The following is a 14,778-nucleotide window of genomic DNA, read 5'->3' as shown; positions in this document are numbered from 1 at the left end:
AGGGCTGCCACTTCTGGGCCTTATAGAACTGTATCCTGGAAAGCAGTGACTCTACCACAGACTTCAGGATCAGGGCAGATAACCACTGAATGTGCTTCCAATGAGATGTCACTAAAATGGCCAACGGATCCCTAGCTGCATAAGGAGGGGAATACGAACTAGGAGTAAGGAGGTAGTATTTCCTTTGTATATGTTTCTAGTGATAAGGTTCTTAAATAATGGGCAAGAATAATCAAAGGTCTAGAAAGAAACTCAATAAAGCTTTTTTAGTTACATCAAAGAGAAGGTAGTAAAGGTGACTTGGCTGATATCTGCAAATACCTACATGGGAAATAGCTGGCTCTTAATCAAGATGCAACAGCTGTAAACTGAACGAAGACAAATTCAGATAGAAATAAAATATATATTTTAATGAAGGTAATTAACCATTTGAACAATTTTCCCAGGGCATGATGGACTGTCCACCCCTTGCAGTCTGTAAATCAAGAATAGAGATCTTCTAAAAGACATGATATAGCTGAGACAGCAATAGCAGGTTGATGCAGAAGTTACTGGGTGAGGTTCTCTGGCCTGTGTTTTCCAGGATATCAGAATAGATGACCATGGTCTTGATAGCCATAAAAGTGACAAGATGTGAACATGTGTGCCAATCTGCATTTTGCTCAGTACTGCATTCATTCCCTCACAACCACTTCCCTGTCCCACTTCTGTTTTTTTTTTTTTTTAATTTTAAAGTCTTTGACCAGATGCTCGGTGTTCCCATTCGGCACTTAGCACATTTTGAGTGTTGTTATAATACAATAATTAAAACACACATTTCCCAATTCACACAACTTTAATGCACACTGTAAATCTTTTGAGAAGCAATGGCTACTATTGTGATCATTCTCCAGGCTTACCAGTGATATCCAGAACTTTTGTGCTCATGCAACTAGAACTCTCGGATATAGCAAAATTTTAGCAAAATTTGCTAAAATAAAAAAGCAACACCCCCCGCCCCCAGAAAAAACCCCCACACCAAACCAAACCAAACCAAACCAAAAAGAACCTAAAACCCCACAAACACTAAGAAGCTTTTTATTGTGTACCTTTCTCCTGTGTTTTGGCTCCCTTTGGATGATGAACACGAATCTGCAGTTGAAGTAACTGAATTATTAACTCTTTTAGAGAATCTTTTGGTCTATACTGAGTCCATATATAAAGCACTGTAGGAAGAATTTCTTCTCCTAGCTTACAAATCCGCATACGACAGTTCATAGCAAACACACTGAAGAAGACATTAATTGCTGCAAGAATGTGATCCAGACCTGCAGATGCATTCTCTTGCCTGCAATACAAACCAAGCATTTAATCGACAGCAAAAATAGCCAACTTTCGGTTAATAAGTAGTATTAACAGATAAATAACAACTTGCCTGGATTATTTTAAAAATCTATTCCTTGAACTCTAAATTGAGCACTCAACAAACCTAACTTAATAAGGGAAGAATACTCAAAAGGCCTCACTGCAGCATACTTGCACATAACGCAAAAAATTTTCTAAAATACACAAATAAAAGCAGAAAAGTTTCACATTTCAGAGCTCTGAATGAACAGAAAAATGTTGAAGGATAGAATCACACAAATTAGAGACTGATGGGCCTTCATGCACAACAAATCCAACCCCAATAATTATCTAGGACAAATTATCCTCTGAAATTCAATTTTGACACACAAAACAAAAAGCTGAATATTACCTTGCACATTGTAGTGCTTTTGCAAAGAAGCAAAAAAGATTGGAATTTAGTTCATCAGTTTGGAAGCAGTATCCACTGGTGAGTGTGTGGATTATTCTAGCCACCAAGACTCTGTTAATTTCTTTGGAAGGTTTGAGATATAATTTGCAGTACAGGGTCAGCAGATCTGTAAACATAATCCAAAGTATTAATCACTTATCAAAAGCAATATAAAGGTATAACTGTCTCCTTAACCTGGGTAAAACAGTGATTTAAGAGAGAATGTACCATTCTAACAAGCTGATTATATGCAGAAGTTACACAAAAAGGAAAAACAATCACTTAGAAATATTTTGCCTGACCAATGAAAATATCCACTCACTATTATCATAGACATTTGGATCACTATTCACAAAAGTTTATTTGCTGTTTTGCAACTTAGCTGCACACAGAAACATGAAGAGAACATTATCTAACATACCACAGGTAGCTATGCCCCAAAAAAGAAAAAAAAAAGAAATCTCAAAACAAACAAACAATCTCATCCCTCCAATAAAATTACTGACATTTCAACTAATTCTTACACTGAATTATTTTACTCCCTTTTAGCATGTCACTTAAAGAGGCAGAATTTTCACTTGTACTGATATGCCAGTGTGTAATGTTCCAATATACCAGTAAAAGAATGAAGCTTGCTCACAATACAGTAAAACTCCATTAGTCCGGCATCCAATGCTCCGGCATTCCTGACGGTCCGGCACCATCAGGAACCCGGAAGTACTCGGGGCAGCCGGACAATTGGAGCTGCTCTGCGCCCGGCTTCCCCGATTCAGCAGCTGCTGAAACTGACCAGCAGCTGAATCGGGGAAGCCGGGGGCAGAGCAGCTGGGGTGCTGCTGGGTTGGTCACGTAGCGTCGTCCCTTGGGGTTGCGGGACCAACCTGGCAGCACCCCAGCTGCTCTGCCCCAGGCGCCCCTATTCAGCCGCTGCTAAAACCGATCAGCGGCAGACTCCGGGAAGTGGTTTCCGGGACTCCGGGAAGACTCCTCATAGCCCCCCCTTCTGATAGTCCGGCTTATTTGATAATCCGGCACCCCCTGGGTCCTAAAGGTGCTGGATTATTCGAAGTTTACTGTACCTGGAAAAGGCATATTAAGTAAATTTTGCTTTCCTCATTTTTATTTTCTCCATTTTCTAATATTTTTATGTACTAAGTAATTATAACACTAATACAGCTGCTCCCCGAGTTACAACCACCTCCACTTACGACCATCCGCACTTACGACCAAAACGGTTGTAAATGCAGATTCGAGTTACGAACGGCGATCCGCACTTACGAACAGCGTGGTCACCATGTAACTCTATGGGAAATGAGTTACGAATAGTTCGAGTTACGGACCAAGTGTTGGTCTGTAACTTGTTCGTAACTTGGAGAGCGGCTGTACTACATAGAGCTTTGAAGATGTAGTAGTCGTAGTATTACGCTGTATAAGCATTATTTTTATACTAGAAGATTTACCCAGTGTTGCTCAGGTCCTTAACACAAATAAGTTTTGTTTTCCTTCATTTAAATCATTGCTCTGAGGAGGGACTGGAGATGAAGGGTTCAGTATGCAGGCTTCTCCAGGGAGAGAGGACTACCCCAGATCTTTCTCACTTCAGCTTGGTGTCAGGTGAGAAGCATTTCTCGAAGGCCACCGCAGCTCCAGTGGGCACAGCCAGGGGGAGGCGTGCATCTCCTCTGATTGGAGCAGGTTAGTCTGCTCCCTGCGCTCCACAGCTAGAGCGAGGAATGCAGTAAACTGTGCACTCTTGCTTCCTGACAAAGGGGAACAGCCAGCAGTGTCCTCCTATGAATGGAGGGGGAGGTTTCGGCCGCCCCCACCTTCTCTAAAGGGAGGGGGGAGGTGGATGCTATGCTCCCAGCCAGCCCCTTTCACCTGCCTGGTGACTGTCTCTTTTCTTTATGGTTTTATGAGAAGCAATCCCATTCTAGGCACATACAATTTTCTTGGAACAAACAAACCCTTACCTTGCTTTCAGATATGATAAAGAGGAAGCTGTATACCAAATTTGGTGGTTCTACCTCTAACCGTTTTGGAGAGGAGTTCTTGAAAAAACAAACACACTCACAGACAAACTTTCTCTCCTCCAACAGCTTATGCTGGCTATTTGCTGGGGTATCAATTTTCTCAGGCCCGCAAACAGACTGGGTCCATGCGTTAATCCATCCTTGGTTAGAGACTGAATACTGGTCTAGATGGACCATTGGTATTTGCCTGGCATTGCTTAGGTCATTAATGAGGGGCTCACTGAAGGAGGCTGCCAGTGTTGAGGGTGCAGGGATTTGGGCCCAGCAGCTGGTCTGGGGGTGTTGAGGGTCAGTGGGCCAGCCCTGGCCTCCAACTGGTTGGTGAGGGAGAAGGCTCAAGCTGTAGGGGGAGGGAGTAGGGGAGCAGGACTCGGGAGAACCTCCTCCCCCGGGCTCCGAGGCTTGCAGCTTGTCTGGGGCCAGACCATGATTCTGATACCAGCTTCTCATGGGGGGAAGGGCGAGGTGACCCTCTCTCCCAGCTCTATTTCAAATAGAATCATAGAATACTAGGACTGGAAGGGACCTTGACAGGTCATCAAGTCCAGTCCCCTGCCCTCATGGCAAGACTCAGTACTGTCTAGACCAGGGGTCTCCAAACTTTTCTGCCCGAGGGCCGCATTAACTATCAAACAGCAGTTCGGGGGCCAACTACACACTTGAGGTCCAAATAAAAAACAATCAAAACATGGATGTTGTTTTTAATTATTTATTTAATATTATTTTATTCAGTTATTATTTAATAACACATTCATACACTACACATGAACGCCTGTATTAGTGTGAATGGTGAAATTATTTCCTGGATGCCAAAATGGCAATATGTTCAGCCTAAGAGATGTGATCGCTCTCCTATCATGCAGGGAATGAGGTGACAATTTGTAACATAGCCCCGTGGAACAAGGGGCATGCATTTTAATGGGAAAAGCAGGTTTGAAAGCAGACACGTTATCACTTGGTAAAGGAAGTTGGAAAGCAGTGCCCAACGCTCCCACAGACTGATACCCGGCAGGGCGGTGCTGCTCTGGGTTGTGGATGAGAGAGACCAGACGTGGAAGGGAGAGGGATGTTTCTTCAGGGCGCACTGCAGGGACCAGGGCAGCGCGCTAGGCACGGCACAGCGTCACCCAGAGGCTGTGCCACAGCAACCAGACCGCCTCCTGCAATGGGCACCAGCTCCTCAGCCCCGCCCCCGGAGAAGTAGCCCCTCGCTCCTAGCCCTTGAGAAACCACCGTCGGGTTTCCTCCCCTCCGTCCAGCCTCCCGCGATCCTCTGCCGCCGGGTCTGATCCGGAGCCCGCCTTCGAGACCCCCCTTTTTCGCCCGCCTGGCCAAGTGGCACACGGAGCCGTCCCTGACCTGGGCTACCTGCTGTCCCGTGCGCGCGCTGGGGCCTCGCGCAGCCGCCTGCGAATCCGTTTCTCCCGCTGACACCAATGCTCGGACTCAAGCTCTCTCCTTCCACCGCCGCAGCCACCCTCCGCCTGATTGGCTCCGGTTGGTGCCGCCCACAACGCGTGACCCCGCCCAATCTGGGTTGAGAGGGACTGAAACGGCGGCATCGAAAGGGCTTCTGGGAAACGTAGTTTAAACCGAGAGCGCCTCAGGGATAATCTCGCCAGCACGCGGAAGAAGGCGGGGCCAGACAAAAAGGTCTCCACGGGCCGGATGAGAGGGCCTCGCGGGCCGCATCCGGCCCGCGGGCCGTAGTTTGGAGACCCCTGGTCTAGACCATCCCTGATAGACATTTATCTAACCTGCTCTTAAATATCTCCAGAGATGGGGACTCCACAACCACCCTAGGCAATTTATTCCAGTGTTTAACCACCCTGACAGTTAGGAACTACTTCTTAATGTCCAACCTAAACCTCCCTTGCTGCAGTTTAAGCCCATTGCTTCTTGTTCTATCCTCAGAGGCCAGGAAGAACAAGTTTTCTCCCTTCTCCTTCTGACACCCTTTTAGATACCTGAAAACCACTATCATGTCCCCCCTCAATTTTCTCTTTTCCAAACTAAACAAGCCCAATTCTTTCAGCCTTCCTTTATAGATTATGTTCTCTAGACCTTTAATCATTCTTGTTGCTCTTCTCTGGACCTTCTCCAAGTTCTCCACATCTTTCTTGAAATGTGGCGCCCAGAACTGGACATAAGAACGGCCATACTGGGTCAGACCAAAGGTCCATCTAGCCCAGTATCCTGTCTGCCGACAGTAGCCAGCACCAGGTGCCCCAGAGAGGGTGGATCGAAGACAATGATCAAGTGATTTGTCTCCTGCCACCCCTCTCCAGCCTCTGACAAACAGAGGCCAAGGTCACCATTTTATCCCCTGGCTAATAGCCTTTTATGGACCTAACCTCCATGAAATTATCTAGCTTCTCTTTAAACTCTGTTATAGTCCTAGCCTTCACACCCTCCTCTGGCAAGGAGTTCCACAGGTTGACTACACGCTGTGTGAAGGAGAACTTTCTTTTATTAGTTTTAAACCTGATACCCATTAATTTCATCTGGTGTCCTCTAGTTCTTCTATTTAGGGAACTAATAAATAACTTTTCTTTATCTGTCCTCTCCACACCACTCATTATTTTATATACCTCTATCATATCCCCCCTCAGTCTCCTCTTTTCTAAACTGAAAAGTCCCAGTCGCTTTAACCTCTCCTCATATGGGACCCGTTCCAAACCCCTAATCATTTTAGTTGCTCTTTTCTGAATCCTTTCCAAGGCCAAAATATCTTTTTTGAGGTGAGGAGACCACATCTGCACACAGTATTCAAAATGTAGGCATACCATAGTTTTATACAGGGGCAATAAGATATTATGAGTCTTATTTTCTATCCCTTTCTTAATAATTCCTAGCATCCTATTTGCCTTTTTGACCGCCGCTGCACACTGTGTGGAAGTTTTCAGAGAACTGTCCACGATAACTCCAAGATCCCTTTCCTGATTTGTCGTAGCCAAATTAGCCCCCATCATACTGTACGTATAGCTGGGGTTATTTTTCCCGATGTGCATTACTGTACACTTATCCACATTAAATTTCATTTGCCATTTTGTTGCCCAATCACTCAGTTTGGTGAGATCTTCTTGGAGTCCCTCACAGTCTGCTTCTGTCTTGATTATCCGAAACAGTTTGGTATCATCTGCAAACTTTACCACCTCACTGCTTACCCCTTTCTCCAGATCATTTATGAATAAGCTGAACAGGATTGGTTCCAGGACTGACCCTTGGGGAACACCACTAGTTACCACTCTCCATTCTGAGAGGGACACAATACTCCAACTGAAGCCTAATCAGCGCAGAGTAGAGTGGAAGAATGACTTCTCATGTCTCGCTCACAACACACCTGCAGGGCCACTTAGCCATTCCATTGGCCAGCAACATGCAGAACCCTGTCCACAGATAGCTACTGTCTTACTGGTGCGTCTGCCCTCGTGGCCACTCTGAGTATTACGTCAATGCTCCCTTTCCATGTTCTGGAAAACAGTCCCATTCCCAGCACTTCCCATCTTCCTTGTACAACCAACCTCTACACTTGCTTTAATTTAGGGTAAGAGGAAAGTGCATACCAAATTTGGTGGCTCTAGCTCTTACCTTTAGGAGGAGTTCTTGAACAAATGAACTTGCAGACAGACCCACAGACAGATGAACTCTAAAATACATAGAGATTATAGCAATTTTCTTCAAGATACAGCTTAGAATATGGTTTTACATAGCACTTCTCTCAAGCACAACATCACCAACCACAACTCTCTTTCCCAATAGTGTAATTGTTTCTGCACTTTCTTCTACATTTATGTGTGCAATATCCACCACCATTCTCTCCTTCAAATCTTTCAAGACCCACTTCCTCTGTGGTGCCTATCCTAAATCTGACAACTGATAAGGGGTAAGTAGAGGGACTGCCATGTGCAACACATTTGTATTCATTCAAAAATTATGATGGCCCTCTCCTCTATCTTTCATATATAAATGCCATGGAGCACCAGTCATATGTTCCCATTCTTTCAGCGCACGCAAGTGAGCGCACTTTTTTATTTTCTTAACTGTAAGTTCTTCAGGAATATCCTAACTAGATATCTGTACAGGGCTTAGCACAACTGAGTCCTGAACATAGATTGGATCTTTGGATTCCACCATATCTACCTATATATTTTAGAAATGTGCATCTGTCTGTGAGTCTGCTTGTTCAAGAACTCCTCCTAACTGGTAAGAGTGACCATTGGGAGCAGTGAGCGAAAGGGAGAATAATCACTGGGAACAGCTGCACCACCAAGAGCAGGGGTGGGAAAATACCAGCTCGCAGGCCAGACCCAGTCTACCAGGGTTAGTCCTTGGTGGGCCCTCACACCACTCTATTTACCTATTCCTCTGTAGGCACGGGAGATCACAGTTCCTGTTGGCCATTCCCGGCCAATGGGAGCTGACATCACTCATATTTGGGGAAGTGTAGATAAATATAGTGACAATGGCCCACCAACAGCTAACCCTAGTGAACCACTGCTGTTTTATTGCCCACCCCAACCAAGAGAGAAGGCAGAATACCAAAGCCCTGCCCTGAATCCTGCATCCCCCACACTGCTAGCCCACTGCCCTGAAGTTACTTGGGCAACGCTGGATTAGGGATGTAAAATTTCAATTATTTGGCTAATCGAGTAGTCAATGCAATTTGAATCGACTATTCAATTAGTCAATAAGGGCACTTCTGCCTTTGAAGTGTAACAACAGCCTTCAAAGGCGAAAGCACTGTGGGAAGCATGGGGCCAGTGCGGGACTCAAGCAGTCCCCTCCAGCCCCGTGCTCCCCAAGCTTTTCAAAGCAGCAGTGCTGCATGCAGCCTGGGGTCAGCAGAGGGGTCCCCAGTTGACTCCAGGCTCCATGTGGAGCTTCCGCTTTGAAATGCTGCATGTAGCCCGGGCCAGCTGGGGACTTGGGGCTGCATGCAGCATTTCAGGAGGCAACGTCGTATGGAGCCTGGGGTCTTGCCTCAGGCTCCATGCGGTGCTGCTGCTTTAAAGTGCCCCTTTTCTCCCCCCCACACACACTTGTTGCTTCTTTCTGATAGAGGCAGCAAGGTGGGGGAAGGACTAGTCAACTAGCCTGTCGACCATTCGATAAGCACTTGCTTATCAGATAGTCGACTAGTCGTTCACATCCCTAAGCTAGATAAGTCTTCCAGTACAAATAATAATAATCACTGGTAATACATTAGCCACAGCATATCATCTCAGTAATAAACTGGACATTAAAACTGATTTGATTGAGCCACTGTTGTGAGTACATGACGTTAAACTACATCAAATAATAGTAGAACAATAATGTAATATCTAATCCCACCTTTTTTCTATTTAAATTGTAAGGTTTCTGAAGTAGACACTTCTCTCTTACTATATATCTGTATAGTCCCTCATACAACAGGGCATCTTAGTGCTACTGAAATACAAATACATAATAATAAACAAACAATAAACAACAAGATGCCTAAACATATTTCTATACTAGGAAAATACATGTTTGTAAATAGACAATGTTGAAACAGAAGTGTTATAAACTAACCTGACCACTGTTGCTTAGATATCTCACACCAGTATTTCCTCACTGAAAGAATATCCTTTAGTAGTATGCTACTACAGTCAGCTCCATAAATAGCACAACTTGATGCATCTTTCACTACATCCATGACATAACACAGGAGTTCCTGACATTTTAATCTTGGTGCTCCTATGCAGAAAACAGCAGGAGGTACAAACATGCACTTTTTAATTAAACCAAATATTGAAGAACATAGCCAGGATTGGAATAAGTGAATTCTTAGAGTATGAACATTACAATATTTATTTTAAAGGTACAGTATATTGCCTCTCATTTTCTTCCAATGTCAACAAATTTTTCATATCTTTTTCTTCTAGCTTGCAACATTTTTGGAAATGTTAGGAATAACCCTTATGTAGCATGTTCTCTGTATATGACAGATCCATTGCAATTTCTATCTATTTTTGTTAGAAACCATTGTTTTTAAAGAAACCTTGTCTAATACTGAATTTAACTAAAAGTGAACTGACAAAAGAGGAGCGAGGAGTAACGGTAGTTCGGAATAGGAAGCCGAGTCCGAACTACCTAGTTCGTGCCGCGTATAGCTGTGGGGCACGGAGTCTAAACTAGCGGACATTTAAAAATGGCGGCGCCCGGCAACATGCAAATGAAGCCCGGGAAATTCAAATCCCGGGCTTCATTTCCAACTCCGGTTGACTACATTACCACCCTAGTTCGAACTAGGGTGGTAGTGTAGACATACCCTAACCTCCATAGCCTGCCTGTGCCATAACAACAGGTTTTCTTTGTCTCCAGTAGGTTAAAAATCAGGGACAGCATTAAAGGGGTGGCAAGCACAGCAATTGCCCAAAGCCCGATGCCACAGGAGGACCGACAAAGCTAAATTGCTTAGGCTTTTACTTCAACCCATTACAGCAGGATTCGGGCTTAAGTTTCAACCCTGATTAGGGATGTAAAATTCCATTTAACTGGGAAACGTAATGGTTAATTAGTTAAACATAATGTTTAACTGGTTAACTGATGGGGGATGGGGGCCTTACTAGTTAACCTTTCACATCCCTACCCTGCATTGTGAGAGTTGGGTTATTTAAATCCTAGGTCCCGGTGACTCTTAATACTAGCCCTGTTCTCTGGTTTATTTTGATGGCCCCCCAGGAAGCCTCAGATCCCTAGCCTGTCTGAGAACTGCTGTGCTAACCCATGCAAGGAAGTGATAGTTCTCATCTACAAGGCTCTGGTGAGTCTGTATTCAAATACTGTGTACAGTTTGGGGTTTCTAAATATGAGAAAGATGTAAACAAATTGGAGGGGCTGTAGACAGTATGACAAATATTACTACTTTGGAAATCTTAAGTGATAAGAAAAGAAACACATTTTGTTACAGGATAACTAAGAAGTCAACACACCCTTTTATAGGAATTGGAAAAATTAGGAATTGTTTAGTAAGTACTGTCCAGAGATATAACTAAGAGAAATGGGACAGAATTCAGGCTCTCAGCAAAACCTTTCTGATGATGAAGTACTTATGTTATTGAAGTTCCAGCGTCCCAAGAAAACTGGCAGAAACCTTATTGCTTGAAAATTTTGCCTCAAATCATGTTTTCCTTTATGCTTTGTACAAACACAATACACAAATACTCAGTAGATTATACAAAGCATTACAATTACACTGCAGGTGAAGAAACAATTATCTGCATAATCATGGTCCTTGAATATATTAAAATGTCACACTTGGCTCAGAATAAAAACTTGAACATAGCAGTAAAAGGTCTATAATTATATATGGATATGTAAATCACTAACTTTTATTAGCACATCTAATAAAATATTTGACCAAGCCACTGATCTCTTGCATCTTTTTCTGTCTAGAAGCTTGTGTTGAGGCAGATACATTTGGTTTTGCCAGTCTGATACTCTCTGTTTCTTTTAGGATGTATTTCTGCAGATACCTTCAAAAATAAAAAATGGTTATGTATCAGAACCAAATAAACTGTAAAGGCTATTGATTAAAAAAAAAAGGTTAAAACTTAAAACTCAAACTCTAGATTGTGAAGTACCTGGAGTAAAATTTGAATAGTGCTGAATATACAGTAAATGATTAAAAGAAAAATTATACTAATGTGCATCTATTATTCATGTTACAACAAATATGTATAATTGTCATAGCACAACATTTGAAAGTACTGTTTATTGTTCATTATGAAGAACTTAAATTCTTTCTAAATAAATGTGATACATATCAGACTCTACAGCATATTTGACTGAATATTTTAAACTTATTCTTGAAAAATGTGCATGACTTCCATTTATTTTAATAGAAAGGATTGCTCATGCACTTTTCTGTCTCATAACACCTACAGTAAAAATGTAGCATAAATAGACTTTTAGTTTATATTAGATGTGCTACAAGCTTTGTATATTCACATAATTCATAAATTACATTATCGATCTTCGGATCTGCAGTATTTACTTGTTTTAGTGTCTGTATCTTAGTTTTCTTCAAATGTAAATTCTTTTTGTATTAGTCATAGCAAAATTAACAAAAAAAAGTAAAAATCTTTATGATTGTTATATTACATGGTCAAAATACACCTGGAATTTAAGTTTAGAAGTATGTATAAAACTTCAGACCCTGATTTTTAATCTGAAAGTGCTACTTATATATAATGATAAGCGCATCATGTTTTGCTCCACTTTCCTCAATGGAAGAATCAGATGAATCCACAGAATATATAGAACAGTAGGGTTAGGGAAATTCTGTGTCTCTGAGCATACAGAGAATTCATGTCTGCCACATATTTCTTTGCTTCTCAGCAAAAAATGATTTTCTGATGGGGAAGCAAAGGGAAGCCACAAGAGTGGTTACGTGTCCTTTGCCCACTGGGAGCAACTTGTATGCATCCATTGTTTTGGGCATCTGGAGCAATCATGAAGAGGTAAATCATAGGTGGCTGAGGATATACTCTGCCAGTGATTGTTCCAGGTTCCCAAAACAATGACAAGTCAGTCCCACTCCCTATCAAACCAATCCCTGTGCCTCCAGATCCACCCAAGACTAAGACACCCTTAATAAGTTCTGCCTCTCCCAGCTCCAACTTCACCCAGGATAGGTGATGCCCTGACTGGTGCTGGGCTCAGCTGCTAGCTCCAGCAGGGCTGGAGGCAGGGAAAAACTGTTCTAGATCAAGGCAGACCTGCCCCTAGAAAACTCCCCTGGCTCCACACCTCTCATCCCCTGCTCCCATCATTCCTCAGCTGCAAGGGGGAGAGGTCACTGCTGGACAGTACTGTCCCACCAACCCCATGCACCCTGAAGGCTGGCCCCACTCTGCACACTTGGCCCCTGTGCTGAGCTCCACACCCCTGAACCCATATTCCCACCCCTTCACACAGACCACCCCCCGCTAATCTCACCACACTTGAACTGACAGGCCCCAGCCTCTATGCACTAGGACCATCCCAGTGAGCAACGTGAATCTGTACTCCCACCCCACTGAGCCCTAAGCAGGTACACCAAGACCTCCACCCCACCAAGCCTTACTCCCCAGCACATGAAATCTTCCACTGTATCCGTCCCAACATCCAGAGTTCCATCCCCCAACACCCAGACATAAACTGATGAACCCCAACCACCTTCACCTAGAGATCCTTCTGTAGAGTCCCATTGCCCCTGCACCCAGAACCCTCCCAATGGGCCACCGTACATCAAGATCCTCTTCACTTCCAGATTATTCCACACAAAACCTTTTCACTCCATACCTGGATCCCTCACACACCAAACTCCTCCACACTTGGATCTTGCCAGACTGAGCCTGGCAGCCCACATATGGTTTGCCAGGCACATAGAGATAAGGCCCCCAACATGTTTCTAGGGCAGGCCTGGTCCTTGCATTGTAAAGTCTCATCACTGAGTCCAGGTCTTGGGGCAGGCGCTGCAGGGTGATCTACCAACTCTGGCCAGCCACAGCCTTGGACTTCCCAATGCCATACTGGAGCCCTCATATTCATTTAATGACAAAAAAATTGCTGAATTTTAAAATATTTTCCATAAAATTTTTAATATTTTGGTGCAGAATTTCCTTAGGTGTACGATCCCCATATTAAATATGAGAGCTTCCACAGACAATGCAGTATAACTCCTTTGGTTCATGAGCCCCAATTCAGCTATCCTAGGTCAAATAATTGATTAAAAACAGGTTTCTAATGAGTTGTCTATTCTATATGTATAGGCCACATATAAACATTCAAATAACTGCAAATTGAAAGCTGGACGCAAACTGAAAATATTTGTTAGAAAAAAGTAATTTAAGTTAGTACTTATTGTAAGATACAAACTGAACAAAAACTACACTAGCAATCAACTTTATTTAATCAATTTTAAACATTAAAGCATGGAGTGACCCTGCCTTACTATCTTCTGTATCTGGTATTTATTACATTGAGCCATTTCACATTTTTTATGTAACTATCTTTAAAAATACGTAAATTTAAAATAATCTTTTAAAACATTTCATACGTGTAGACAGACAAGATTCTGAATCCAATCTGCAGATGTAGGAAAAATATTCATGTTGACCTGATAATCTATTAAATAGTGCTGTTTTGTACAAAGAGAAAGACAGCAATTTAAATAAAAATGATACCTAAACACAGCATCCCAGTTCAGTTGTTTTCCTTGTTTAGAGTCAGAATTATGATCCAGTTGGTTAATTGTTTCAGAATCACAGATGAGTCGTTTGAATTTTTCAACTTCCTTCTGAAAATGTAATTCAAGGAAGAAGTTATTATGCATCCAATCCACTGTTTTAGACACAAAAAAGGTTTTTAATTACCTTTCGCTCTGTAACTTTGTCATTTTCAAGTTGACGGCAGCAAACAAGCAGCTCATGTAGCACAAGACTCATGGTTCAGCTCCACAGCAGATAAATAAATTGCATCTGTAAATGAAAAAAACCCAACCATTATTCGCATGATGAAAAAACTGCCTTACTATTGTACCTAACCAATCTGCTTAAAAGATAGGAAATGCAATGCATAATGAAATTCTAGATTCAAATTTAAATCTTTTTAAAAATTTACCTGAAGTGTTTTGGTATTTTAGTTGCTTTCTGTTTGTAATTTGTAGTCATCCTGTCTCACACACATAGGTATTTTTTACATTTACGTTTTATTTCACAGAGAGGATCACCAGGATCTGAACTGGTTTGTGAGCCATCAAGAACAAGACCAGCAAAATCAGAAATAATCTTATTAGAAGGACATACTACAGCTCCGCATGTGGCCACCACTCCTAGCTCCACAGCTCCCATTGGTCAAGACCACAACCACTATGCAGAACCTGCTGGCCACCACTGCTCCCTCTAAGCTGCCCAGCAGCACAGCTTCACAGGTGATTAATCAGCCCTCCCACCCCCCACCTTA

General features: G+C 42.8%; 1 protein-coding gene across 4 annotated transcripts in view; it reads right to left on the bottom strand.

Moving 5' to 3' along the window:
- Nucleotides 1-14,778, bottom strand: part of ATM (ATM serine/threonine kinase) — a 145,629-nt gene that overhangs the window by 124,325 nt on the left and 6,526 nt on the right. For 3 of the 4 annotated variants that reach the window (XR_016348560.1, XR_016348561.1, XM_089775703.1), the window contains exons 2-7: nt 14,190-14,294; nt 14,001-14,113; nt 11,161-11,306; nt 9,361-9,525; nt 1,736-1,901; nt 1,089-1,327 (exon numbers count right to left, since the gene is read on the bottom strand). Coding sequence is in view for 2 of the 4 variants with exons in the window: in XM_089775703.1 (XP_089631829.1) it covers nt 1,089-1,327; nt 1,736-1,901; nt 9,361-9,525; nt 11,161-11,306; nt 14,001-14,113; nt 14,190-14,261 (901 nt within the window). In the remaining 2 variants the exon portion in view is untranslated. The other variant, XM_089775704.1, reaches the window with a different exon arrangement.

Source organism: Pelodiscus sinensis, chromosome 1, assembly GCF_052426305.1.
Source record: "Pelodiscus sinensis isolate ZL-2025 chromosome 1, ASM5242630v1, whole genome shotgun sequence".
NCBI lineage: Eukaryota > Metazoa > Chordata > Testudines > Trionychidae > Pelodiscus > Pelodiscus sinensis.
This window is presented reverse-complemented; position numbering and strand designations above follow the sequence as displayed.